The following is a 24050-nucleotide window of genomic DNA, read 5'->3' on the forward strand; positions in this document are numbered from 1 at the left end:
AATCACAAAGGCAATTTTGAAGTACAGGGAGATGAAGAGAGACTCACAGCTCAGAGATGTATTTGAACTCATATTTACAGTGTACATGCTGGTTATGTGTTGAAAGTTGGCGTTTTCCCAGGAATTCTGCCCAGGCTCAGCATCTGCGTGAAACATCACGTAAAAAGCCGAATCGTTGTTATTCCTTCCCCACCACTGAGGGAAAGAAGCAGCTGCTTGGCATCGCCTCGCAGTGCCCGCTGTTTCCTTCAGCTGTGACACCTCCGAGACCAGCCTGGATAAACCCCATTTCCAAACCCTTGCGTCTGAAAATGAAAACACTTGTGCAGCCCCCAAGTCCCTGAGGTTTTCAACCCGCAGTTCATTTTTATTTCTGCGCAGGGCCTCCCCCCAGGCCTGGCTAATGCCTTCGGGCAACCCCTAGGCCCTCTGCTTCCATGGGAGGGGCCATTTTGTGTGAGGGGAGGGGGCCATTTTGTGGGTTCAGCGGTCTCCTCCGGGCAGGAATAAATGGGAACATGAACCAAAGGGGGTCCGGCCACTCAGGACGTGTGATAGGGGGTGTGTGGAGCCGTGTTAAGGCCTCTCCCCAGCCCGGCGGGGCTCACGGGGCCGAGCCAGGGCAGCCCTTGCTCGCAGCACTCCCTCAGCTCCGGCCCGGAGCCAACAACCGAGGGAGAAAGGGAGCGAGAGCGGCGGGCCGATACCGGCCGCGCCGAGTCCTCCGGGCCTGCGGAGGGCCCCCGCGGCCGCGCCGCTCCGGCAGGAGGCGGGCCGAGGCCTGGAAGCGCCGGGCCGGAGCCGGCGCTGGTACCCGCCCCGCGGTGCGCCCGGGGCGGCCAGCGCGGCTCGGCGAGCGCGGTGCTCCCCGCGCGGCCTAGCCCGGCCTTTCAGCCATGGGGAAGAAGGGGAAGCGGGAGAAGAAGGGGAAGGGGGCCGAGAAGACGGCGGCGAAGATGGAGAAGAAGGTGTCCCGCAGAGCCAAGAAGGAGGAGGTGAGGGGCGGGAGCGGGGGGCTCCTGTAGCCCCGGCCCGCGGGGCCTGGGCCTCCCCTGGGGCGTTGCGGCGCTCCCTTGGGCCCTCTGCGGGTCTCGGGGCGTTCTGTGAAACGGGGCCTGGAGGGGAAACCGGCGGTGAATGCACAGGAGGCCGGAGGAGTGGGTTGGAGACAGGGGTATTGCAAGTTGGAAGTAAAGGAGTGTGTCCAAACGCAAGCGGCTGTAACTTGCTTAAGTCCCTTGGGTGCCCGCAGGTCAGGATGTGCGGGCGGAGGGGTTTGAGGTCAGTGCACATCTCCTAAAACTTTTAGGGTTGCTGTTAAGGCCGTCCTGGTGAAAAAGTGCTGGTGCTCACGCCTGCGGGTCAGCATGTGGCAAAGGGCTGTGGAGCCATCAGCGCCTGTGTGCCAGGGCACTCAAGGGGAAAAGAGGATGAACTGCTCCCAGGAAGACTTTCTCCATATTGCTGACAAGCTGGAGCAGTCTGTGACAGCAGGTGTAAAAGAAGGACAAGAAAATGCAGTTTAAGGGTTCTTCCTGCCTTTTTATCTCCTCCATCCTTTTTGTCTTGTCTTCAAATGGAAGAGTTTGTTTCTCTCTCTCCTGGAGTGGATGCTTATATTTAGGCCTCAAAGCAGCTACCTTTCCCTGGTCAAAATGTGGTCTTACCAGCATAATGCAAAACTTAAAGACATGGAAGGTGCCACTGTGCGTGTGTATTGGCTTCAGGGAGAGCTGATGCCATGGGGCAAAGGCAAAATCCCTAGATTGTGGAAATCTTCTGCTTTGACTGCACCTTCAGAAAGGTTAACTGAAGGGAGGTGGTGAGCAACAGGGGTTGACTGTGGATCAGAAACTCCCCTTCGCAACAGTCTTGCTTCTGCCCTTGCAACTCAGTGTATCTGCAGTGTGGAGGCACATTTTATCTTTAATTGACAGAAACTGAAATGAATAAAAATATTTGCAGGTTTCTCTCCAGCTAAAGTATGAGCTGGGAATAGAAGAGAGTTTCCACTTCCATTTAGGCGTTTTTCCATTGCAGACAAAGAAGAGGACTAGCTGGCTTGTAGCATAGAGTTGCTCATCACTTTGTTAGGGCTTAAATGATTTGCATTTACTCACTGATTTGTGCAGTGTTTCTGCTGCAGGTATAGCAGGTGTGCACTTGATGCACTTTGCATACTATCATTTTAGGACTCTTCTGAGCAAATTGTGTTTTAGGGGAGACTGATCCTTAAAGCGTATGTGGAAGTACTCAGCATTCGCTTCTTTTAATTCAATGAAGGGAACCTAAGCAGACAATGTTTTTTTAAAAAGGGAAATGGTGAGGGTGAGCGCTGGTTTCATGTGGTCTGCAGGTGGCTCTGTGCATGTCAAGGAACTCACATCTGGCTTTCTTTTTTCAGGAGGATCTTGAAGCCCTGATTGCAGAATTCCAGAGTTTAGATGCTAAAAAGACCCAAGTAATTGAGTCATCTTGCCCACCCCCCTCACCCAGGTAAGAGATTGTATGATACTTTGGCCATCACTTACACAGCAGTTGATGGTAATTTTAATGAAATTTATTTAGGTAAAGTTATCTCCTGGGAGTGGAAGTCATGATATTTGGCATAGCTATTTGGCATAGCTGATATCTGGAGCTATAAAGTATCCGCTATACTGAATCCCTGGTTAAAGGGACCAAAAGCTTTTTTTTTTTTTTTTTTTTTTTTTTTTTGGACTTAAAATGAGGGAAAGCAGGGCTAGATTATAAGACTTTGAGGAAAAACAGAAGAGAAAGTTTTGCATTTGGACTAGAAAGCTGAAAGGACTTAATAGACAAAAGGATGTTTCATGAGATACAAGACACTTTATCAAGTGTTGCTTGGGGTCCACATACTTTGAGGTTCTGTATTTCTGTTTTCCGTGACTTGTTAAATAAATGCCGTTCTCTGTGATACCTGTTTTCCTCTGTGTAGTGGGACAGGTCAGCATGTTACTGTTAATCTCACAGGGGTGTTAACAGTGGTCAGTTATTTCCTCCTTGGGAGTGGTAGTGACCTGTCTGCGCATGGTGCAGAACACTTTGGTGGTGTGTAGATGAGCAATGACCAGTGGTGACTGCAGAATAATGACGCAGATGAGTTGAAACGAGACAGTCCACTTCTACCCATAGTTATGTACCCTCATAAAACTAATTTTTGTTCTTGACACACCAGCATTAAAATTCAAGAGCTCACGTCAAAAAGTGTGTTAAATGACAGTGTAACGTGTGCTCCTAAAATAGGAGAAGATTTCAGACGGTGACAAATTAATCTTGCTGGAAGTTTTTAAGAAGTTAATTTCTTTGAGAAGTTTTTAGCCCTGGGGTGGATATCACAGCCTAATAATTTGGCAGATGATGGAGAGACCTTTGTAGCTAGAGGGCAGAGGTGCTAGTGCTAGCTGAATTAAAGGCTGCAAGCTTCTGTGTTTTACAAGGCTCTTATACCTCTACTGTTTTGGCCATCCCTCTTTCTTTTGCAGGCTGAATGGCTCCCTCTCTGCCCACCCTGAGAAAGACGAATTGATCCTATTTGGAGGTGAATATTTCAATGGCCAAAAAGTAATGTATACTTCCATTTTTTCCTTCTTTATTCTACCCTCTCCCTGCCTTTTACTGTAATTTGCATGAGTCTCATTTGAAGTGAAATTCAAGGCAGCAGTCATAAAATATGTATTTGTCCCTGAATGAGAGCAAAATAGCCTTTTAATTCTGCCGTGATACTGTCTCATGCCTGAACAGTTGACAGGAAGGAGACATGCTAGAACCCATTAAGAAGTCAGAGTGATTGTCTCAGCATCAATATTTCAGGGCTTCATAATCTCTCCAGACTTAATTGCAGCCATATCTGCCCCTCATTTTTGATAACTATTGAAGAATCTTTATCTCCTACTTTTCAAAACAAGATAGTTCTGCAGTTTGGCTGCTGGCAAGACGTTGCCTGCCTTGGACATGCGTACATACAAAATGTTTGCAAGTGGGCACTCTTGTTACTGAATTTGTGCAAGTTGCAAGTGTTTATTGTGCTCCTGGAGACAAACTTATTTTTATGACCCTGAGAAGTTGTATGTGCTGTAGCTTGAAAACTCAAGGCTGCCAATGATATTTGGCCACCTTACGATCGCACAATGTGATGTGCTAAACCAATTCTGCTTGCTTTGCTACCTTAAGCTGCTCCTGTCTCTAGAGTTAAGCAGCAGTTTGGGCAACTTTAATCTGCGCATCTTCAACTTAAGTCCTCATATCTCGAGCTATCACAGGCTTAATCAAGGGTTTGGGAAAGAACAGTCCAGTCCAGTGGTTTGCTCTGAAGAAGTTGCTGACTCCCAGTCTAGTGGAAGAGGTTCTTGTCCTTCTTCCCTGCCCATTGAGGCAGATGAGGTGTTGCTTTGCAAAGCTGGTGCTGTGCTCCCTCTCCCCCAGACTCAGAGATAGCCCTCAGGGGTGTCTGTACTTGGACAGACTGACCCTGTCCAAAGGAGAGCTGTGGTCATGTGTATTTTCTCTTCCTCTCTAACAGACATACCTGTATAACGAGCTGTATGTCTACAACATCCGGAAGAACAGCTGGTCTAAAGTAGAGATCCCCAACCCACCACCACGGCGATGTGCTCACCAGGTAAAGTACTGGGTGCCAGAGCAGCAGCTGGAATTGTTCTAACACTGGGCTCAAGATGGATGGGAGTTGATTATTTTCCCCTACCCCCTGAGGGTTTCTGGCTTCTCTGCATTCTCCTTATAATGGGCTGCCAATGGTGTCGCTTCACCTCTTGTGCTGAGGGGTCCTGTACAAGCCTGTCCAGGGTGCTTGTGCTCTCTGATCAGTGGGTGGCCTCTGGAAATACTAAGCGTGGAATGAAGATTTGAGGTTGTATCCTTTTGGTCGGCAGGACTCATGGGAGAGACTTTTTTTTGCAAATGAACTCTCTTTACTGCATTATATAGGGGCCAGCTCAACCATCTGTATTCCCAGGGTGGCATTGAATTTTCAAAATGCTGGTCAGGGTATAACTTTGAACTTGACCAAAGTGCTATGGATAGCAGAGTTGCTGTGCACGATTGTTTTCTTAGTGCCCACAGGCCTACATCTATGGGCATTGCAGATACTGCCACTCCAGCAATGTGAAAGCCCCATTACTGTAGGGTATCCCATGTAGCAGTTGGGCTTTGCCAAGTGTACCAGCTGTACAACACGATGGACCGCTAGCACTGACTCTTGTGTCCTGCCTTTGCATTGTGATTTTTATTTTTATTTCTCCTTGGCAAATGGGCTGTTTTTCTTTTGTCTGCAAAGGCAATAAACAAAGTTGTATACGTTGTTTCTGAGATATCATGACACCCCCCTAGAATTAACCTCTCTGGTGCCTGTGTCATTAAGGTCACATTAAGGTTGTGATGATGGATTTGGGTTTGTTTACTTTACGTGAAGGCCTGCGCATCAGAAACCGGACCAAAGACTTGTATTTTTTGCAGGTCTTTGGCCCTCGCGAGCTGTCTGATAGATTATCTTACCTGTCGCAGCAAGTGGCTGGGTGACTGGTACATTGCAAAAGCTGCTGTACAGGATGCGAATGTTATTTTCCTTCGCACGGCCAAAGCTCGTTAGACCTTCTTGGTAAGATCCAGTACCCTCGTTAGGTTCATATACCCTTGTTATGCTACGCCTAAATGCCAGTCCTACGCCAAGTTGTGTGTCCTTTGTTGAATTGAAAGCTTCTGACTTGATTTTTTGGGCTACCTTGTGGTGCTTAAAACAGAACTTGATTTCAGAGGCTGCATTCCACAGGGAGACCATAAATTCAAACACTCGTTTCCCCGGGTGAAGAGGAGGTTGTTTTGTGGGTGTGGAGTTGTGAGGCGCTTGTTGGGGTGTTGGTAGCCAGCAGGTGGCTGTCTAGCAGCTGAATCTGAGCTGAGCAGGCCCGCTGTGCACCGGCGAGCTGTGGCTGGGTTACAGCAGAAATAAAATGAGAAACCCATCTGAGGAGTCTTGCTTCCACAATAAGTTTTCTCTCTGATAATTATAGTCGCACAGGAGACAGTTCAGCCTCATTAGTTGACTGGTATGTCCTCTTCCTTGTGGCTTTCTTTTTAATGCATATTTGCATTAGCTCAAAGGTAAACAGAAGTGTGTCCGTGGGTTTGTATGTGCATGTTTTCAGTCTTATTTGTCATCTCTGGTCTCTGACACACAATCCTTTGTTTGAGTTACACTGGCTTTATTGCATCAGCTCAACAGAGCTGAGGTGAGAATAGCTATGGATGGGTGTTGTCAGTTGTTTAAAGAAAAAGCTTGTCTATGTAATGAATTTCGAACCAGCTCTTCAAAAGGTCACACACAAATATGAACAGGCTGTTGTATGTACCCCCTTTAAGCTTCTAAGCACTAGATACCCGTGAAAATCGGGAATGTATCCCCTTTGTTTAGGTAACCTCATGTTCCTACAAATCCTGCTTGCAAACACACCCTGTATTTTCTCACGTGTTTAATCGTTGCATGTACAGGCTGGTTTATATCAGGGCATTGTCATGTGTCAGATGTTAAAAATCTTCCTTGCTGTTTGCTGGGAAGATAGGCAGGTAATGAAGCCCTTCTGAAGAAAGAGGTCATTATACAAATGTTGATCTGTGATAGGTACCCCGCAAAAAAACACTTGTGGAAGACTTTGTTTACAGTGTAAACAGCCCAAGAGGTCAAGGAAGAAATTTGCATAGTCACATAGTTTCCTCTCTGGGATTCCTTTCTTCTTCCTTAGCCCGTATGCAGATGATTTTCATGAAGTAGAGTCTTAACTCTTCTCTCCCTGCTTCTGTCAGCTTGCATCACAACAGTGTTTTGGCGCTGCTCTGTGTGAAAACACCAAAACCAAACAAGACGCTTTGATACTCTCCTCTCTGGTACTTGCCCTGTTCAAAGCAGTAACAGTTGCTCTTGTCCAAATACTGCGCATTTCCTTCTGTGGTTGGGTTTTTTTTGGTTGGGGTGGGGTTTTTTTTTGATGGCTTTATTTTTTCCTTCAGGGGGAGCAGTAATGCTTTTCAGGTCTTGGGAAGCGTCAGGTTTGGACTTGTGCTGCAGCTTGGATTCTGTACTCTTTATTGTTTTATAATCTACAAAAACTGCAAAGGGCAATTGTGCCCTGTTAATGGCCTTTTTCAAAAGCCCTTTCCCTGCATTATGCTGCCTGCCCAGTGCTGAGCTCTTGGCTGCGTCTCGGAGGCAGGGAGTGCCCCTGTTTCTCCCATGGCTTAGAGTTCATCAGCCCCAGTATGTCTTCTGCGGGATGCTATTTATGTGACTAAAGGATGTGTGAAACGTCATTGAGTTTTAGCTGTGGAGAGTTTTCCTTTTGGTGAACAGAGAGATTTGAAAAAATGTTGTTAAACTAAATCCCAAGATGCTTCCTAGGGAACTTTGAATTTGTAGAACTGAAACTCAAGATGCTAAGAGGTGGGAAGAGCCCAGCTCCTTGGCTATCTTTCCTTTGTTCTAGGGAAGATGTGCTAGACAATGAGTAACTTGCATTTAAAATTCCCCTTCCTTCGTCCCCAGAGAGCAGCTGTTGTCAAGCAAGGCAGCAGCAACCACTGTCACTTGTCTGGTATTTGGAGGCAGCTGCACATTTGACCGACAAATTTCACCTGTCTCTGGTTCCTGAACCCTTCTCTGATCCAGCTCTTTCTTCTTCTCCTGGCAGGCAGCAGTGGTGCCCACAGCCGGTGGGCAGCTGTGGGTATTTGGCGGGGAGTTTGCATCTCCCAATGGGGAACAGTTCTATCATTACAAGGATCTCTGGGTCCTGCATTTGGCTACCAAGACCTGGGAGCAGATCAAGTAAGTGATCAGCCATCTTGTCTAGACTTTGCTTTTGCCAGGAAAGGTTGGACCAGATGATCCTTGAGGTCCCTTCCGACCTGGTATTCTATGATGTCTGAAGTCAATGATGTGTTCTGAAGTCAATGATGTTGACCTCATGAGGAACTGTGCCAGCATGATTTGAGTTTGGTTCCTGGTGTAGTGCTGTGATTTTCCAGTGGTCTGCTCATCTCTCCCTTGAGTACAGAGGTGCCCATCCTAGAAATGCTGGAGAGGACAGCCTCTAGAATCATAGAATAGTTAGAGTTGGAAGGGACCTTAAAGATCATCTGGGTTCAACTCCCCTGCCCTGGGCAGGGACACCTCCACTAGACCAGGTTGCTCAAAGGCCCATCCAGCCTGGCCTTGAACGCTTCCAGGGAAGGGGCATCCACAGCTTCTCTGGGCAACCTGTTCCAGTGCCTCAGCACCCTCAGAGTAGAGAATTTCTTCCTGATACCTAATCTAAATCTCCCCTCTTTCAGTTTAAAACCGTTTCCCCTCGTCCTGTCACTACATTCCCTGATAAAGAGTCCCTCCCCATCTCTCCTGTAGTGCCCTTCCGTGTACTCAAAGGCGTTATAAGGTTGGAGCCTTCTCTTTTCCAGACTGAACAATCCCAACTCTCTCAGCCTGTCTTCATAGGAGAGAGGTGCTTCAGCCTCATTTTCGTGACCCTCCGCTGGACCCGTTCCAACAGGTCTAGAAAGAAGTGGAAATGAGAGATGTGTTCCAAATCTACTGAGACTAAAGCTCTTTAATTTAATACATGATTTTTTTGGAGTATGAGTGTCCTTGGGTGTTACTTAAGGAAAGAGTATCATTAACAGCCCTCTGTCATCCCAACCATGGTGGGTGTAGAAGTCCAACTTCAAAACAGTACTTGTTGGTCCATTTACCTGGGCTCCTCCTGGCTGGGCTGTTACAAGACCAGTACAAGGATCTCCTGATTTTGCCATTGCTTGAGAAGACAGCTTGTACCTAGGAGAGCCAACTGGCATTTGCTGTCATAAGATTCCTTGTGATAAACAAGCCAATAATTCAGACCTGTCAAAGTAAATAGATGCCAAAAGCCCTGGTAGTTTTTGACATGAGTTAAGATGTCTAAATATCCTTTGTGGATCTGGCCTCAAGCCCTCTGCTGATGTTTCTTAACCTTTGGTTTCTCAGTTTTGCTGCTCATGTTTATATTTGCATGAGAGCAGAAGGCGTCTGGTGGGTCATCCAGTGGACCGAGAGGCAGGAGATGTGACTTTGGTTCTGACTTAGACAGAGACTTTCTCTTGGACTGTGGGATTGTCCCAACTGTGGGAGTAGTCAGAGCACAGCTTTGGGTGGTCTGAAACTCCAGTGCAGCTGACCCTTGAGGTGGCACCGGGGAAAGCAGCAGCTTTTGAACACTTGCTCATCTGCTGTTTGACCTGTCGAGCTTCTGGTTGTGAGCTCCATGTCCTTCCTTCAGGTGGGAAGCCCTAAATCTGCCTGAGTTAAGCACTTTTCACCCTGCTTACAGGGTGTGGGTGCCTGTTGGCTGTGTCTGTCTCTTCTTGCACAGTAATTGAGAGGGTGGTTTAGGACTGAGCTGTGCAGAGATGGATACCCTGGCTCTGCTTTGGCACATGCCTGAGGCCGCACAGTGAGTCATCATGCCTGTCTGCCTTTGTCCCCCTCCCTGCAAACTGGGAGCGTTGGTATTGCCTGACAAGCGGGAAATCTGGAGGTTTAGTTTTACTAATGTTAATGTAGTACTGAAGGGACTCTGGTGTGGAAGGTGCAGGGGGGCATAGAGAGCCAAAGTACAGAAATCCCAAGGAGTAAAAAAAATCCCAAGAAGCCTAAAACAGGCTGGGTTAGAAGGATGCTTCACGGCACAGGATCCCAGCAGCCGACTGCTCTGCGAGAATCCAGGGTTTGTCCTTTTGAGTTGCCCTGGGAGGCTGAGAGAAAACAGTTCAATTCGTAAGCAGCTGGTTCCTGTCCATCAGTGTGGTTCTTGGCTCCAGACTTGGCAGTGTTAATCTAATAACGGCTGTAATTTGTCATGTTACAGGAAGCCAGGTTTTACTCTAGTGAGACCTGCTTGTCTTTGACAAGTGGGGGGTGAGAGAAACCTTCCGAAATGATGGAGGGCTCTTTAAGAGGTGCAAGGATTACAAAGACCTGTCACTGTGCAGCTGATCTGCCTATTGTTGTTAGGCAGAAGCTGACGTAAGGGCTGTGACTGCACCCCTCCCAGCTCCCCCAAAATAACTTCTGATTCCCTTGTTCAATCTCAGCCAAATATAAAGGGGATGAACTTGAATGTGTTATGTCCCTACCGGTTTCATGTAAGCAGGCGGTGGGGAGGAAGTGATGCTCACCATAGAGTCCCTGCTGAGAGAAAGGGTTGACATTTCAACCAAACTCTTGGTTGAAAAAATTCCTCACCGGAGAGCAGCGTTAATACCAGCTGCAGGGAGAGCGAGGGCGGGAGATTGTTTTTTGTGAGCCATCGGAGAATCCAGATGAGGCTTCGTTAGCTCCACCACTGATGGCGCAAATTGTTCTCTCGTGGCTTTGCAGATGCGTTGCTGTAGAACTGATTTAGGGTTTTCCACTCCCAAAACAAATGCTGCGGTACCTGACCTGCCTGGGAAGAGGAAATAAGGTGATTATGAGGCTCTGCTCATCCCGCATCTTATCCCCTGTGTGAGAGCAGCCTTGGGGATGCTGAGTGTAACTTACACTGCAAAAGCACCTATTCCTTCCCTGGAGCTGAGCATGAAGTTTGCATGTGCTGCCAGTTACAGGATGTCCCCAGCAGTTCCAGCCCCTAAAACCATGGCAAGAGATGTTGTTGTGATGGATTGTGACAGTTAGTGGGCAGGGAGCCAGACTGGTGAGAGGAGTTCCTGGTTCTACCTGGGGAGCAAATTCTAGGTACCATGCTCTTCGAGCCACCCAGAGCTACCCTCCATCCCCAGGTGTTGGCTGTCACATGTCACCTTGGCTGCCATGATACTTCATTGTTTCTTAGTAGATAAAACGATAGATGTTTTCTAAGTGAGCATCATAAATTATACGGGTGAACGTGCCCTGGAGAGATGATCTTTTCTCTTTCCCTGCTCCATGTGGGATCTACTCTATTTGAGCTTCCTGATGTGTTTGGGTGCACGTCTGTCTTTCAGTCTTGCTGGAATTTTGAAAGCGTCTGTGCCCTGGTCCCAGTGTTTGAGTAAAACAAAGTGCCTCTCCTCCCCATCCTTGGGCAGAGCTCCAAGAGCTGTATTAATGAGGCATCTGGCGGAGGAGGCTGGGAGGGGATGTCTTTGTTTTAATGCTAACCTGACTGAGTATGAAAATCAAGTTTCTGCTGCCTCTTTGCTTTTCCATACGGTATCTTGATTACAGTCTGCTTGGAAAGGGGAAAAGGAAAGGGCAGAGATGATTGTTGAGTTGTACGAGGGATTTTTTTTCCCCTGTTTGTTTTAACACTCTGACCATAACGTGTGCTGCATTTCCCTTACTTCAGCATCTTGCTTTTCTTGCCAGGGAACACCATTGCTGCTGTCATTTTTCCATAGTTTCTCATTTCTGTCTGAATTCAAGCACTAGCTTATTTTGGATTGCTATTAGCCAGCTGGGATGACTGGTGACAGTGGGGGTCAGCCTGGGGGCTGCTGGTGTTGGGAGAGTGAACGTGTTTGGGAAGACTGAATGGAGGGGGCAGATTGTGTAGGTCTGTTGGGGTGATGGTGGGGCACCAGCCCTGGTAGAACAAGCCTTCACATAGCAGGCCAAGCAATAATTCCGTGTGTCCAATAGGGTAGCAGCGTTACCTGAATAAATGCCTGGTGATAGACGTATGGGGTACAGACTGGTGTCGACTAAACTCAGTTGGTTTTGGAAGACTTCATTTTAGTGCAAATGATAGAGTAACATAATTATTCATTAAGAAATATCGGGACAAGAGAGGCAAAGTTTCTGTTTCTGTTCCACATGGGAAGAATCACATGTGCTCTATTTCAGGTGGGTTTGAATGTATTGGTTTGTGTGGATTCAATAGCTGAGATGACCCTGCTGTGATCTGAACTTGCAGATCTAGGAAATCTAGTTATTCCAGCCCCACAGCTTAAATTTCAGACAATTATGTTGTCCTTCCTGGCCACAGACCATCTTGGTGCCGTAAGAGGCTTGACTGTAAAACACTTTTGAAGAGAAAACCTTGAATAACTCATTCCTGTGAATAACATCCCTGTTTCTGCAAAGGCTGCTGGGGAAGTGGATCTCCATTATCTCCTAGCACAGAGCACAGTGGTGCCAGTCTGCTTGACAGACTTAAAAATAGCTATATTTAGCTGTATTTACTTGCATTTTGCATGCACAAAGATGATCCAAACACAGCAAATCCCAGCCCGTTAGAAGACTTGCCAGCAACTGACTTTGACTTATTGGAACCACCTTACATGTGTGCGATGCACAAGGTTGCCTCAGAGCATGAACTTTTTGTTACTCTGCCTTAGAGCTAAGCAATATTTTAACCTAATTGCCTCATTCCTTCCTAGAGAGAATGTTCTTACTCAGCTCTGTGTGGCCCAGTGCACTCCCTCAAAGAGAGACAGGGAGCATCACGCTTTGGGGTCGTGCTTGGGAACTGGCAGATTGCTCCTCTGGGTAGTTCTTTGTCTTGCTTTTGAGCCTGTATAGCTCCCTTCCCTTTAATACTGGAATGTTAATGATACTTCCCATAACAGTTTTGTGAAATGTGGTGCTATAAATACTTCAGGGTAGTGTTTCACAAGCGTGTGTGTAATGCTGTTTACAGAGAGAACTGGAGCAGTCACTGTAGTGCAGGATGCCTTTCGCATAGGCCTGTTTCTGATTAATGGCTCTTCTTGCTCCTGTGCTGTCACCGGAAAGATTGAATTCTGCAACATGAGGTGGAAGGGTGCATTGGTGCTTAAAGAAAAGAAGGGTATTTTGATGTACCTTTGAGTAAACTTTCACTGTCGGCCCAGAAGTGAGCCTTGTGAGCTTGTTCTTTGGTAGATCAGGATCCAAATGTACGACTGTTGATTTACTTTGCAAGGGATTTGATTTTGGGGATTTTATACCTTGTGGCAATTTCATATTCACTTGTGTATTTCCTAACCAAGTCTACAAACACATGGGTACACCTCTGTGTGTGCCATTGAACAGAACACTCGTTTGCACTCACAACTGTAAGATCTAAAACCAAACACTGAAGTCCTGGACTTCAGCTGCCTTGAGTACTAGAGGATAAAAGTGCTTTGTCCTGAAATGCCCCTTTGATGGGATGTTCTATGCATCATCACTTTTATGATTATGGAAAGGTTCCGAGATTCATCTGAACATCCTGTGGATGAAGGAATGAATAAAAGGTAACTCACTTGTGCAGTAAGTCTTTAATTCTTGAATCTGGGGGCTGAATTCAGGTCTGCTATGTTACTATAAGTCCCAGAGTAACTCCACAAGGAAAAGCAAATTCCTTATGGAGCAGTTCTGATCAGACTCATGCTGTACATGTGCAGAGCCAGTCCTTATCCAGACTTATCTTTTAATCTATTTTTAAAAAAAGTCTGGAGAATTTACAGCTCTCTCCCACATGTCTGCTTTTTGGTGTCAACCTCATGAAGTAGAGTACTAATCATAAAGCCTGTGAAACCATTTCCAAAAATGCTTGGCTTGGACCGTGAGCAATGATACAGGTAAAAGGAGACAGTTTGCATTTGGGAAATGAGTCTTTGAGCTTGCAACACTTGCCTTCTGGAGTGGCAGCACAGTTACACATCACTGCCAGTCCTGCTTCGCTATGCCATTTGGTTTTTCCGGTGTTGTGTTTGGAGACTGGGGGGTGAAGGACCTTGGCTGTATGAATAGCTCTATGTAAAAAGACTTCCTAAGAGCAGTTGTAAGTTTAGGAGGGCATGTCCTTACATCAAAGGCTATAAACTTTCCTTTATAGGTGATTCCTGCATGATACCTGGGCCCCAGGCCTTGGGAACAAAAGTGCAGGTTGATTCAAATACAGACCCACCATCAGTGAAGAAGGAGTTGGTTTGTGAACTATTACAGGAGCTTGACCCTTAAAAATCAATGGCTGACGTCATCGTGAGGCCACTCTCCATAATCTTTGGGAAGTCGTGGAGATCAGGGGACGTCCCAGAAGACTGGAAGAAGGCTAATGTCACCTCCATCTACGAGAAGGGCTTAAAGGAGGATCCAGGAAATTACAGGCCCATCAGTCTTAGTTCAGTCTCTGGTAAAGTTATGGAACGAATGCTCCTGGGGGCCATCACAAGTCAGATGAAGCACGTGATTGGGAAAAGCCAGCACAGGGCTTTAGTGCCAAGGGCAAATTGTGCTTGACAAACCTGATCGCTTCTATGACAAAGTAACCTGCTCAGTTGATGTGGGGCAAGTGGTGGACATTGTCCACTTGGGTTTCTCCAAGGCTTTGGATACAGTTCCCTACAGCCTCCTCCTAGAGAAGCTGATGTGATAGGGTCTAGACAAGCGGTCTGTGTGGTGGGTGGGGAGCTGCCTGACAGGCCACACTAGAGGGTGGTGGTAAATAGCTCTCTTTCAAACTGGCAACCTGTCACAAGTGGGGTCCCCCAGGGACTGATACTGGGCCCTGTGCTATTTAATATCTTCATAACTGATCAGGATGAGGCCTCCTGGAACTGTGTTTCAGCATCTGCTCTTGTAGCTTGAGTGTACCGGTGTACACACTAGTATTGCTCGTCTAAAGAAAGAGGAGAACAGTCTTGTGATTGAGAGCAATAGTGCTAGTGCCAGTGAGACTTCTCTGAATTCAGATCAAGCCCCAGACTGGATATCTACACTCGTGGGAACTTCTTCATTAAAACATACATATCCTTGAATAAACTTTTTATTGTTAAGAATTGATTTTTGACTTGGAGGAAACCTGTTTGAGAAGCAGAGCAGAAGATATTATCTGAGAGCAGGTTTTTATTGCTAATGTTGATTTTTAATTCCTTCTTCCCTTTAGAAAAAAAATGTATTTTAAAAGGTGCCATCCTCTGGAATAATAATGTGGGAGCTTTGTTACAGAAGAGAAAATGATGATTTCAGATCTTGATGAAATTAATACTAGAGGTGCTATTCTGCAGGGTGGTACTTAAAAATCCAGTAAGTGCCTAGAAAACCCTACTCTCTGTTAGAATAAAAAGTCCAAGCAATCAATATTAATTCAGTCTTACCCAAACGCTGCTGTTCTGCTTCGAGTTTTTCATTATGACTGGTGTGAGATTGTCATTTTTGATGGTGAATAAGGGCCCTCATTTTCTCCCTCCACAGAAATCTATCACTGCTCTTTATAGCTACCTGCTGCCAGTTAAAGCGTAGCAGTAGGGTTGTGGGTTTAGGTTTTGTTGTTGTTTTCAACAGTGAGCGGGTTTCTTGTTTATTTAGGCCCTGATTCTGCAACCACTTAACACGTGTTAACGCTGCCTCTTTGAGAAGTCTTGCTGAGTTCAGTGGGGCTCACTGCGTGCACTTTGGGAGACTCCTCAGCGAGAGTAAAAATGTGATGGATTAATCCATGGAGGCAGAGAACACACAAAGCAAAACCCTGTTTTCTCTGCGGTTTGGCCTAAAGTTGCCTTTGTTTTGAGAGTTCTTGAAGTTGTTTTTGTTCTCTTAAACGATGCTCAGTCTGTGGGTGAACATGAAGGAGGGTGCATCTTCATTGCCTCTCAGGAACGTCATTGCCAGCTGCCTGGCTTTGCATGAAGCTTTTGGATGTGACAGATGGGGTGCTGTTGCTTGTTCCTGGAAATGGAAGTGGCACATTTAACTGAAAGGTCAGGAAGGCTTGAAAGCGAGAACAATGAGCAGAGCTGCTTTTTAATATGTAAGATAATAAGGGTGACTTGGTTTGCTGCAATGCCTTTGTTCTTGAGGAAATCTAAGTAATTTACGAAGTCTTCTCGCTAGTTTGATGTTATATCCTAACTGCAGGTACATGAGTGAAGATGGTATGGGTACATGATTTCCTAGGACATTGAAGGAGGGTGGATGTCAGAGCCGGTCTCTGGCTCTCAGTTGGTACTTGGAGGGGGGGTGTGTGGAAATCTCTGTCTGGAGTGCCTTTCTTCCAGTTGTGGGAGTTAACTGCGGTTCGTTAAACTCTCCTGAAAAATGAGCTCCTGAGTCATAGCAGAAAAGACTTCAAAAATTTGGGTGCTGTTAGAGCCTAGATGGCTTATCACTAGGAATAAAACTGTAACTGCAAAATACCTGTGTTGCAATTACAAAGAGTTACAGGAAGCGCGCGCGTACCCTTCTGGAGAAAAGCTTACATATGTATTAGGGCAATGAAATTCCCCATGGTTTCCCATTCCAGGAGAACTGAAGTAGCCCAGCTGCCAATGACTTCAATAAAAATGGACTGATACACTAACAGGGAAGAGAATTTTGCTGATAAGTGAAATTTCTTTGCATTTCAGGGCATCAGGAGGTCCTTCTGGACGCAGTGGACACCGAATGGTTGCTTGCAAAAGACAACTGATCATCTTCGGAGGTTTCCATGAGAGTGCGAGGTGGGTTACTGCAGGATGGCTGGTGGTACTGAATTCTGTTAAAAAAAAAAAACAAAAAAAAAAACCAAAAAACCAAACAAACCAACAGAAAACCAACAGAATTTCACCAGTAACAGAAAGCTGGGCTTTAACAGAAGGATTATCCTCAGCACTACTGTTACTGAACCAGACTTTCATATTAGAAAGACAAGTGATCTTGATTTAAAGTCTTCAAGTGTTTGAGAAACCATTGTACCACTTAGCTAATCACTGAAGTAGCTACTTGTCCTCGTAGCTGAAGCTCAATACATCACTTTTGGCCTCTGAATCTTGTCAAAGAGCCTTGTCTTCCTAGAAACGTCTCCAGCAGGCTCTCACAGACTAGCTGAGGTCACAGCTACACCGTCACAGGGACTGTGAAGAGAGCTGAGCTATGGATTGTCTCAGAGGCAGTAAGCAGCATAACGGCAGTCCCTGCGAGCGCAGTGCAAGTTGCACAGCCCACCCTAGGTTTGGCTGTGCCCTTGGGAGTTTAACCTGTTCAGAGTATTTTCCACTAGCAGTGTGTGAGTTGTGTAGTAGAAAGAGAACAGGAATATATGTATATTTTTTTCTCTATACCTCTAGACAGACATAGGCCTAATCTGTTTTGATGTTTTGTGTTCTGGTTTAAGTTACCTTGGATCGCATTAACTGGACAGAGTTGATGAAACCTCTACTGTAGTAAGGAATGATATAGGTAAAAAAGAGCCCAGAGAGGTCTTGCTCAATGGAGCTTTGTAAAATGCCAATTATTGCACTGAAATAGTAACTTTCACCTGAACAAATCTTCTGTACAGTGCTATGGTTATGGAAGGAGAAAAACGATAAATGCAAGGAGTTGAGTAAGGTGCTGCATCCCTTCGGAGGTTCCTGGTGCTGTTCCTGAAGTGATATTTTATCCTGTCCTAAATGTTGACCTGTGATGTGCCAATTTGCTCTCCTTAGAGATTACATCTATTACAACGATGTGTATGCCTTCAACCTCGACTCCTTCACCTGGAGCAAGCTGGCTCCATCAGGGATTGGGCCTGCTCCAAGATCTGGGTGTCAAATGGCTACCACTCCTGAGGGCAGCATAATCATCTATGGAGGCTACTCCAAACAGGTAGGAGAGACTTTGTGGTAAGCAGGTAACTGTTTCATGGATGCTAAACAGAATAGTTGATGTGAAAACTAAGGGGTGAAAGTGAAAACTAAAATGTGACGAACTCAAGGTGCCAAAGTGGGGTCAATGTGGTGGTCTTGACCTGTTTTGGCTGTGGCTTTAGAGCTTGGCAAAGCAAAACTGAGATTCCCCCTGCTTGGTTTTGCAAGCCTTGTCTCCAGTGCAAGATTTGGTGATCTCATCACAGAACTGCTCGCTACTCCGACTGACGATGTTTCCGCATGTCAGGCAGCTGCCAGATGTCTAAAACCCACTGGTAAGGAGAGAGCCTGTTAGCCTGTGGCCACGCCAGCCTGCGGGGAATGTGGAGTTGTGCCCTTGGATTGTTCGTACGCAGAATGGTTCAGGCTGCTCTGAATCAAACCAAAAGAGGCGTCTTGTCTTCTAATTGTCCCTCTCTTCATGCAATTGTGTGCTGATTGAGGAGCTTATATTGGTTAAAATGAATTTTGTATTTTCTCTGCTAATTAATTCAATATAAGGAGGTGATGTCACAGAAGTAGGAATAAATAACTGGGAGAAATGGCAGTTTTGGCAACAGCGGTCATTACTGCTAGCTTAAAGCATTCTCAGGTAGTACTCATCCGTATTCTAGCACTTGCAGGTTGAAAGCAGCAGCTGCCGGGAGACTTGTATTTTCCTGCATCAGTGAAAGGGTTAAGGGAACAGCACTAGTTAGCAAACTCAATAAGTCAAAGAAGACTTTTGATGAGCACCAGGTTTCCTCTGCTCTGCTTCTTGCTTTGTTAATCATGGTAATTTATACTGGATAGCCCTTTAGACCGTATGTCCTCATTGACCAAGTATCCCTGTCTCCATGCTGAGCGGGGGGAAGTAAATATTTCATTGAGCAAAAAGCTCCTGCAAAAGCTTTTAATGTTGCGAATGCAGACGAGACCCGGATCCTGCTGCTGCTGTCTCAGTGGAAAGGCATCGCTTCCAGCAGTGCATTGCTGGGGGAGGAGGACGCGTTGTTCTTCTGATGTGAATAAATGAACAAAGAAGAAAATCAGGGAAAGGGAAGAGAAGATAGTCTGTCTATATATTTAGAAGCATTTGTGCCTCCTCACCGGCCTGCGCTTAGGGCTCTATCTCATCAGATGTGCATGTGGTTAAATAGCAGTAATAATACAGAGGCATTTTCTGCCCAAAAGGGCTTTGTCCTCTTCCTTTCTCTGTCCTGTTTCCTCAATCTTGATGGTGGGAAGGAAGCACGAGCCTGCATGCTCTGCTAGATGTGATTCTGTCATGGCTACTGAAAGCAGCTGGATTTCAAGTCCTGAAAACTTATTTCAGCAAGATTTAGTTCCTCTTGGAGAAACACAACCTTGTTAACGTGTGGCTATCTGCTTATAGCGAATTGTTGAGCTGAGTCTCTCTGGGTTTACTTTTGAGTGAAGAAAGCTTGTTTGGCTTGTCTGCTCCTCCCAGAGGCGTTGTCTGGGGTACTCTTGGGAGAAATAAGAGGTAGAAGGTAGAAGAAACAATACTTAATTGGAGCTGGGCAGACAAAGGAGAAGACCTATTCCTTGTCTCCAATTAGAGAGGCAGATGCTACATTCAGGAGTGCTATGAAGAGATTTTTGGGCACATGAAGACATTTTTGCATATGAAACCAGGCAGGTGTCTAAGTAAAGCGCCATTCACCAAGTCATGTAGAGACTTCTCTTCTAATAAGAGGCAGGACTAAGTTGCACATGTGCTGTAAAAAAGGTACAGATCTTGTGGAGGCCTCCTGAGGCCAGAGCTGCTGCCAGGCATGTATATGTGGAAATCTTAATAGCTCTTCTGTTTTAGTATTGGCATGATGTGGCTGTCACACTGCTGGAGGAGAGCTGTGATGTGGTAAGGCTGCTTTCCTGTGATGGGCAGTTCGGATGCATTATATCCTGTGGTCCCCTTAGCCCGTGTAAATCTGCTTTAAAGTACTGTACCAAAAATAGCTGTGCAGTGTGGTATAATGCACGTTGCCTAGGGCAAAAAGAGATGTAAGCCCAGGAGCTTCATGGTTATGGGTGGAACTGGTAGGCATCTCTGTACCCAGCTGGCTTGGGGCTCTCTGAAGCCTGAGCAACACTATCAGCTTGCAGCCAGAGTTGTTCCCCTGATCAATTTGTCTGTCCTCAGTCTGGTCAGCAGGCATCATGAGCTGGGAAGGCAGAAGCAGAGAGATTTGGTCCCTGCTTTGATTTTCTGGGCTTGCATGCAGAGCCGAGTGTGGAGGGTCAATGTTCAGTAACATCTGTCAGTCCAGAATTCAGTGTTGCTGAATTCCTTTCACATGACCTGAATAATCACAGAATCATAGAATGGTTAGAGTTGGAAGGGACCTTAAAGATCATCTGGTTTCAACCCCCCTGCCATGGCCAGGGACAGCTTCCACTAGAGCAGGTTGCTCAAAGCCCCATCCAGCCTGGTCTTGAACACTTCCAGGGATGGGGCATCCACAACTTCTCAGGGCAACTTGTTCCAGTGCCTCAGCACCCTCAGAGTAGAGAATTTCTTCCTGATACCTAATCTAAATCTCCCCTCTTTCAGTTTAAAACCGTTTCCCCTCGTCCTATCACTACATTCCCTGATAAAGAGTCCCTCCTCATCTCTCCTTCAGGTACTAAAAGTCTCTTTCAATGGCTGGGGAAATAGAGGTAGAAAAGATCAAGTGACTTGTCTGAGGCACTCCAGTACTTGTGTGCAGAGCCAGGACAAGAACCTTGGTACCCAGACATGCCTTTGGCTGTGCCAGCCACTAGATTTTGCTGACCAAGTGGTGAACAACCAGGATGCAAATGGTGAAAGAGGAAATTTACAACTCTGGATACAACTAAATTGAGATGTTGGTGCACAAATTGACGAGAGCGTGCCTGGTATTTTAAAAACGCACGTATCTTAGCAGAATGGTGTCCCTGGGTTCATCTGTTTCTTCTTCAGCCTGGAAACGATAAAGGCAACTTCTGTGATCCCTTAGAGAAGGGGATGTTGTGGACGTTGTCAGCTCTGCCTAAAATGTACCTCAAAATCCCACAAGGAGCTCAGACTTGCTCTCCTGCTGATCTTAAAGATATCCTCGCCCATTTCTTGTGCTGGGGATGGGGCTTGCTGCAGCAAGCTGCGTTTTTGGCTGTATAAAGCAATGAGACCTCTATTGCTAGGCAACATGAGCGCGCTGTGCCTGACTGGCACGGCAAATGCAGCCGGGAGGTGTTGGAGGCTAACGCTGCTCTACCTTGCAGGTGCAGGCAGCCCACAAGCCATGGGAGGGCTGGCATGACATGTGTGTGCAAGGCTTTGGGATGCCAAAGAAGACTAGCATGTGGGGTTTTATTGGTTTTGTGGGTGTTTTTTTTAGTGGCAAGCTTTGCTAAGATGAGTTGGATTCTGCTGGGAGACTGCTTGTGGCAGGGCTGAAGCGTTTGCCTGAATTGCAAGATCTGGTGGGACCGGTTCCCTCTGTAGTTCTGTCTGCTAAGGGTTTTTGCTAATTGGATGTATTTTGCCACTGTTGATCTCTTTTTTTATCAGACGTTTTTAGGCCATTATACATGGGGAATCCTGATTGCCCTTCTTCTGAAGATGAGCTCTCTGTGCCTCACTTTCCTTGCTCTTTGAAGGGGGAGAAAGAGGTGTTTTGCTGTCTTGTCAGTGGAGCTGGGTTTTTTTTAGCTAGTGCTTGTAAAGGTCTTGTAAGTTGCTAATGTACCTGTATATGCAAACAACAGGCTGTGGATATCCAAGCCAGTTTTGTGCTTGAAAGTAAACACCTGGAACTTCAAGGCAAGAAGGACAGTGGGGGGAACAGGAGCTTATTGTGTATGACAGCGATTTGCTCAGGGCAGGTAGGTGTCCTGGGTGCGAAGGGCTTGATCTCTCCAGCAGAGTGTACTTCTTGCTGGGGAAGTGTCTGCTTTTGAGCCAGTGTGAGTTGGAGAAAACAGGCATCTCTTTGACAACAAATAACTAACTCCCACTCCACCTCATTGGGGTTTTCTCAGCCCAAGAAGCTTTGTCATGTTGCATACGTCGCATGTTTACTACAGGGAGCCATGTGGTTTTCAGGAGAAAAATAATGCAGTTATTCTCCGCAGCTTGTGCGATAGTGAAGCCAACTGCTCTTTTGGTATTTACTCTTTCCCTTTCTTTTGAGCAGAGAGTGCACGTCTTGCTGTGTTCCTGCACGCTTCAGCCTGTGTGTCCCCTGCACATATGAGTGTGTGTTCCGTCTGGCATTTAAGGACAGACTGCAGTCTGCCTGGGACTGGGGAGGAAATAACCACCATTTCTGTTATCGTTAGCAGACAGGCACTTTCCAGTCGCTGGGGTGCACTTTAGTGCTATAAGATGTGAAGGCTTCTGTCTCTCTCCCTCCCTCTCCTCTGCCTATCCACCCCTGACAGCTCTTTGCTCAGGTAAGACTTGGAGGGGTGTTTGATTAAGGTGAGGGACAGACTAAAAAGGCTTCTGTTATCTCAGCTGTCCACAGCCTGCAGCACGTTGGTGACTTCTGCTCTAGACCTGTGTGACAGAGACAGTGAAGTGTGACATTGCCAGAGCGTGGCACTTGCTCGGCACGGTGACTCACAGCCCTTTGGACTTGAGAGTTACTGCTGTAGATGCCACAATACATGCACCGCCAGGCTATGAATTGGTGTCCTCAATACAGCACCTTTCCTAGAAGGCGTTTCTTTCCCTTCCTGCTCTGGCAGCTCTCTCTCAAGGGTCTGTTCAAATTTGGCAGCTCACAGCCCTTCCAACCATTTTTGCGACACCAGAGCTCAGTTAACTGTGCCTCAGAACCACTCACCAGTACAAAATCTTGTCTTGCTTGTTTTCTGTGTGCTGGAGAACTGGCAGGAGGCTGAAGGAGACATCGCTGTATAACCCTTTAGTCATAAAACAGGACTGTCACTGATACTTGTTCTTATAGGCTTCCTGTCCCTTGTGTGCCTGATGCTCTGTTACTCGAGGACAGTAGGTGGAATAGTGCAGTTTTTGACTTCATTGAAGTGGTTGCACAGAAGATGATCTCTCCAGTGTAGACATCTTGTCTTGAAGAGCATGTGTCTTTCAGTGTGCTAACAGACGTGCATGTGGAGAGCAGGAAGACACGTGAGCCACAGCCCCAAACTAACAAATTTCCCACAACAGCCCTACGGGCAGACCCTGGTCCTTAAGTTAACTGAAGCTTCCCTTTAGCTGCACTGCAGGCAGAGTTCTGTTTCCTCTGGCGCTTCGTTATTGGCCTTTCCCAGGGCTTGTCAGCGTCATCCAGGTTACAGTGTTGCTGTGCAGTGCCTCAAACGCGCTTTGTTTCCCTTTCCTCTCTTCTGCCTTTCTAAGAATTGAATATGGATGCTACGAATTGGATGCCATCCAATAACAAAACCTGTCCAGTGCAGGGCACTGGGTTGGGTACAGCAAGAACAGGACAGCACCGTGCTGTTGTGCTGTCAACTGCACCCAGGCCTTGCTCATCTTCCTGAGGATCTCCTGGGATCCACTGCCTGCATCCTGGCAGGAGTTACACAGCATGGCAATGCCATTGTCCCCAGGAGGAAGGGAATTACAAGGAAGTAGGAGCTCTGCATGAAGGGATGGGTGGATAATGACATTATTAAAAGACCTCCTACAGTGGTGTTGCATAGTGCTGCTTTCAAATGCTGCATGTTGCTATGAGCACTGGAGCATAGGGGCTTATGGTGAAAGGAGCAAGGGAAAATCACATTTAAAATGATGCATTTAATTGCCTCAGCTGAGGCTTGTTCCTGCTCTTGCCGGTGTCTTGCTGTTGCCTTTAGTAGGGGTGGAAGTGGGGCTTCTGTTCTGTTTCTGTTTAGGAGAAAAAAAAACCAACTGTTGCTCGAGGCTTTGTGGGACCCTGAATGCTAAAAATGACAGCTGTAGTCAGGCTGTGATGTAGAGAGAGAGCTGTCACCTCTGCTTCTCTTGTAGTGGGATGGAGATGGGGGGGTGGCAGGGACTGAAAGTCTGTGTGCTTGTCACGGATCTGTACCTAAACTTGGGCAATTGATACAGTACAGACACTCTGAGCTTCTGCTCAACATTCAAGGGCAGAATCCCAGAGGACCTTGCAAGCCCTGTGGAAAGTTATCATGTGCTACTTTGGTGGAGTGGGTATCTGCTCTCCTTTACAGCTACAGGAGCAGAGGCACAGATGTTAAACTAGTCCCTTGAGAGCACCTGAAACTGTCTGTGGTAGAGTAAAATGCAGGACCTTGCATCTCTTGTTTCCTTGGTGCTGCCCATCCTTCCTTTCTTTCACAAAACAGTTGGGTTTAATCCCTTGTGACAATTTACTTCTCTTGATGCCAAAATCCCTGCCCTTAAACTGCATTGTGTAGTTTTCATATGGCCAGGAGTTCCAGGATCTGTGTTGCGGCTTGGTTGTCACAGGCAGGTTTGTTGT

At 46.5% G+C, this 24050-nt stretch overlaps 1 protein-coding gene across 1 annotated transcript in view; it reads left to right on the forward strand.

Annotated features, from left to right (window-relative positions):
- The first annotated feature begins 832 nt into the window (after nucleotides 1-832).
- The window catches only part of KLHDC4 (kelch domain containing 4), a 29706-nt gene continuing 6488 nt past the window's right edge, over nucleotides 833-24050 (forward strand). The window contains exons 1-7 of the mRNA XM_074158026.1: nucleotides 833-995; nucleotides 2405-2496; nucleotides 3504-3582; nucleotides 4541-4639; nucleotides 7719-7855; nucleotides 16351-16443; nucleotides 17410-17569. Of these exons, the coding sequence (XP_074014127.1) occupies nucleotides 897-995; nucleotides 2405-2496; nucleotides 3504-3582; nucleotides 4541-4639; nucleotides 7719-7855; nucleotides 16351-16443; nucleotides 17410-17569 (759 nt within the window). The 5' untranslated portion in view covers nucleotides 833-896. The remainder of the gene's footprint in view (nucleotides 996-2404; nucleotides 2497-3503; nucleotides 3583-4540; nucleotides 4640-7718; nucleotides 7856-16350; nucleotides 16444-17409; nucleotides 17570-24050) is intronic.

This window comes from Numenius arquata, chromosome 13 (assembly GCF_964106895.1).
Source record: "Numenius arquata chromosome 13, bNumArq3.hap1.1, whole genome shotgun sequence".
NCBI lineage: Eukaryota > Metazoa > Chordata > Aves > Charadriiformes > Scolopacidae > Numenius > Numenius arquata.